The sequence below is a fragment of the Pediculus humanus genome, genomic scaffold (assembly GCF_000006295.1).
Source record: "Pediculus humanus corporis 1103172108183 genomic scaffold, whole genome shotgun sequence".
Lineage (NCBI taxonomy): Eukaryota > Metazoa > Arthropoda > Insecta > Psocodea > Pediculidae > Pediculus > Pediculus humanus.
In genome coordinates, this window is record NW_002987753.1 from 32,565 (window position 1) to 36,395 (window position 3,831).

General features: G+C 30.7%; 1 protein-coding gene across 1 annotated transcript; it reads left to right on the forward strand.

The window, feature by feature from the left end:
- Positions 1-1,493: 1,493 nt before the first annotated feature.
- Phum_PHUM414350 (leucine-rich transmembrane protein, putative) lies at positions 1,494-3,745 on the forward strand (the record flags this gene model as incomplete). Its single annotated transcript, XM_002428948.1, has 2 exons — positions 1,494-1,533; positions 1,575-3,745. 2 exons carry the CDS (start codon positions 1,494-1,496, stop codon positions 3,743-3,745), a joined length of 2,211 nt encoding a protein of 736 aa, XP_002428993.1.
- Between the last annotated feature and the right edge of the window lie 86 nt (positions 3,746-3,831).

Genomic DNA, 3,831 nt, shown 5'->3' on the forward strand with positions numbered 1-3,831 from the left:
AAAAATCAAACGAGAAATTAATTACTATTAAAAATGTCTGCTGCATTTTCTCTCTGATATTATTAAATCGATAAACTCAAATACACGTCAATCTGTCATCATTTTATCGATCCGATTAAAACGATTTATTAAAAAATAAATCAATATCTCCAATAGGAGGGGAAAAAAAAATTTTCACGGTCAAAATACATAAAAAACAATTAGTAGAGTAGTCATGTTTAATTGTTTCCCTCCCTCCCTCCCTCCACCCCTCCCCTCCCACCCGGATAAGAAACGCATTTCATCATTTTTAAATAATAATAATAATTTTTATTTTATTTTTTTACGCATAGTTAAAAATGAGATTTTTTATTTGTTAACGTTAAATTTCCTTTTTATTTCACAGTCTGATAACGGATTAAATTATTTATAAATTAAATTTCAATTTAAATAAATAAATGAATAAATTTGTAAAAGTTTAGAAAGTTTTTTTTTTTTTTTATTTAAATAAGTATTATGTCGATTGTGGTAAAACAATGATAAGCCTTAATTGTAATGGATTTTAAATTTGTGTCGGTTGTAATGGTGGTGGTATTGATATGAATTTTTAAACTTAACCACGTCAAAATAATAATAGAATAAGTTTATAATAAATCTGCATACATTATTATTATTATTATTATTATTATAGTTTTCTCTATAATAGAATAAACAATGGAAAATATATTCATGTGGAAATTTCATTACCGATTGTTATTTACCGAAAGTTTATAATACTTTCTCATTGTTTCTTTTTTGTCTCGTTGAAGAAAAACAATCGATAAAAATTATTATTATTATTATTATTACGCAGCGAATTTTTATAGTTTATGATAAAAAAAAGAAAAGAAATTGGTTTGATTTACGTAGTCAGTTAATTTTTTAATGTTTTCCTTTCGTTTAAGGAAAATCACTTTTTAATAAATAAAATTTTTTTATGTAAAAAGTTTTAACGTAAGTCTAACCTCTTAAACAACAACAACAACAACCACAACCACAACAACCTACATCGATTTTAATAATTTACTCGTATCTCAACAACGTAGGTGCCACAGAATGGCGCCCACACACACACACACAATCCGAGAATGCTTTCTTTAATATTTGAAAGGAAACGACGAATAATTTTCAGGTTTTGCCGCGCCTCGACCAGTTTTTTAGCCTTTTCATAACATTTTCAAATTTTTTTTATTTTACAGCTATCGAATGAATTATTTCTATTTTTGTTTGCGTATTTATTTTTTTATTATATTATTTAATGACACGTTTTAACCATTTTAGGGAACTATGATTTTATTAAAAAAAAAAAAAAAAAAAAAAACTTGTTATATAAAGTAGAATTATTTAAGATAAATTATTTTCCCTATTACTATCTCTCTCTCTCTCTCTTTAAATATTAAGAGATCAAAATCCAACAACAACAAACAAACAAACAAACAAATGTTTGTGTGTTGTGAATTTTTTTTTTGTAATATATGCAAAAGAGTTTATTGTACGAATCAGATATTGTTCAAGGTTTCTTTTTTTTTTTTTTTTTTTCAAAATGCCATTCGCAGTTCTGCTTCGTTTGGTTTTAATGGGAGGCCTTATAAATTCTGTTTCCGAAGGCTCTCAATGGAAATGTCCGGAATTTAACGACACGAAAATTTCATGCTTATGCGATTTTCCACAAACTCTTAGATGTTGCACGGATTTAATACTTTTAAAACAAATCAGAAACAAATTATTAACTTTGACGAATCCCGACGAATCCGTATCCCTTTTAGATTGCACCCTTCGAAATGTGACCCATTTGTCGGAACCTATTTTACAGGGAGTACCTTTGCACGGTTTGGTTTTAACGTCGGGTGAATTGAAAAACGTATCGAAACGTGCTTTTAGCCAATTGTCCGGTAGCGTTCAAGCTTTGGGCCTTCCAAATAATAAATTGGAAACCGTACCCGGAGAAGCTTTAAAAGTTCTTAAACAATTAGAAAGATTAGATTTATCGTATAATAAATTATCCGACATAAATTTTCAATCATTTGTTAATTTGATAAATTTAAAATATTTAGATTTAAGCAATAATCGTATTGTAAATATATCTTTCGATGCGTTTTCCCAAATGAAAAATTTGACTGTAATTAAATTGAATAAAAATCGTTTGATGATTTCCACAATATCAGCTTTAACCAAAATAAATAAACTCGAAGAATTAGATTTAAGTACAAATGAATTGAGCGGTCCGTTGGAATCCGAGACGCTTCCTAACATGCCCGCACTTAAAACATTATCCTTAGCCAACAATCAATTCAGTAGCATTAATCAGGGAGCAATAAAAGGCGTTCCCAACCTGGTGAGCCTATCTTTAAGCCATAACCAAATCGACGTTTTGGAAGATCACGCGTTCAAAGAACTTTCGTCTCTTCGTAGTCTTTATTTAGGAAGCAATAGAATAGTCGCCATATCTAGTTCATCATTAGCTCATTTAAATCAACTCGCGGAATTGGATTTGTCTCATAATTTTCTCAGAGCCATGACACCGGATATAATTTCACCGTTAAATAATTTACGCGTGTTAAGACTGGATGATAATGATATATCGATGGTCGAACCGGACACTTTTCGACAGAATACAAGTCTAGAACATTTAACTTTGTCCGACAATCCGTTAAATTGTGATTGTAATTTAGTTGATTTTTCAATTTGGTTAAACAATGTGAGCAAACTCAGTGTGGCAGACAAAAATACCGCCATTTGCATGACACCTCTTCATTTGGAAAACGCCTTAGTCGTCGAAATACCAACGAAAGAATTGAGGTGTGAAGAAGACGATTACGATTTGCTAATGCAAGAGGGACCCTCCGCGGCCCATGTTTCAGAATCAAAAATAATACTAAGAGCTTTTAATTTTAACGGTTTCAACATTACCCTACTTTGGAGTATCGACACAAAAGCAAAATCTTTTTCCTGCGACGCATTGTTCGTGTACGAAGAAATGTCTTCTCATGAAATTTTACTCATGTCGACACCGTTAAAATGCAATTCGTCTCAAATGGCGGATCCGACTACGTTAATTGTACGATTAAATTTGGGATCGATGCAACCCTTTCACAGATATCGTTTTTGCATAGTCCTTTTAGAAGACAATAAATTCACGGACGAAATGCAATTGGTTTTAGGATGTAGCGAGATAATACCTTTGATCGCGACCAATCATTCGATACCACAATCTTCGAACCCAAGCCTACCGGTGAAAATATCATCCCTTCGAGCAAACATATCTCAAGACAAACTTTTCGTTTCCGTCGAAATATGGAACCCGAAAAAAATTATAGATAATAAATGTCAAGTTACCTTAACTGTATTTTCAATGGGCTCTCTCGTGGCTCAACATAGTTTGAATTGTACAAATCCGAAAATTTCAATGTCGGGATTATCTTCGGGAAACTACCACGTGTGCGCTTCTTTGGATCACGTGTCCCCGCCGGAAAGACTACAATGCGTGACAGTGAAAAATCAAATTAAATCAGAAACAACAACAACAACAACAACACTTTGGATTACTTTATGTTTAATATTAATGAGTACCTTAGGTTTTATCGTTTTCTATTTCGTTTATCGAAAAATAATAAGAAAATCAAGAATAAAAACTGCACATCAATGTTTTTTGGGTTCGAATGATTTTGACGATCATCAGAAACAACACTCCAAGTATATTAAACTTCAAACTTCTATTAATATATAGTTACCTAAAAAATAATTAATAAATTTAATTATTTTATTAATATAAATAAATAAAAAAAATTATTAATTCAATTAATTTTGTACACA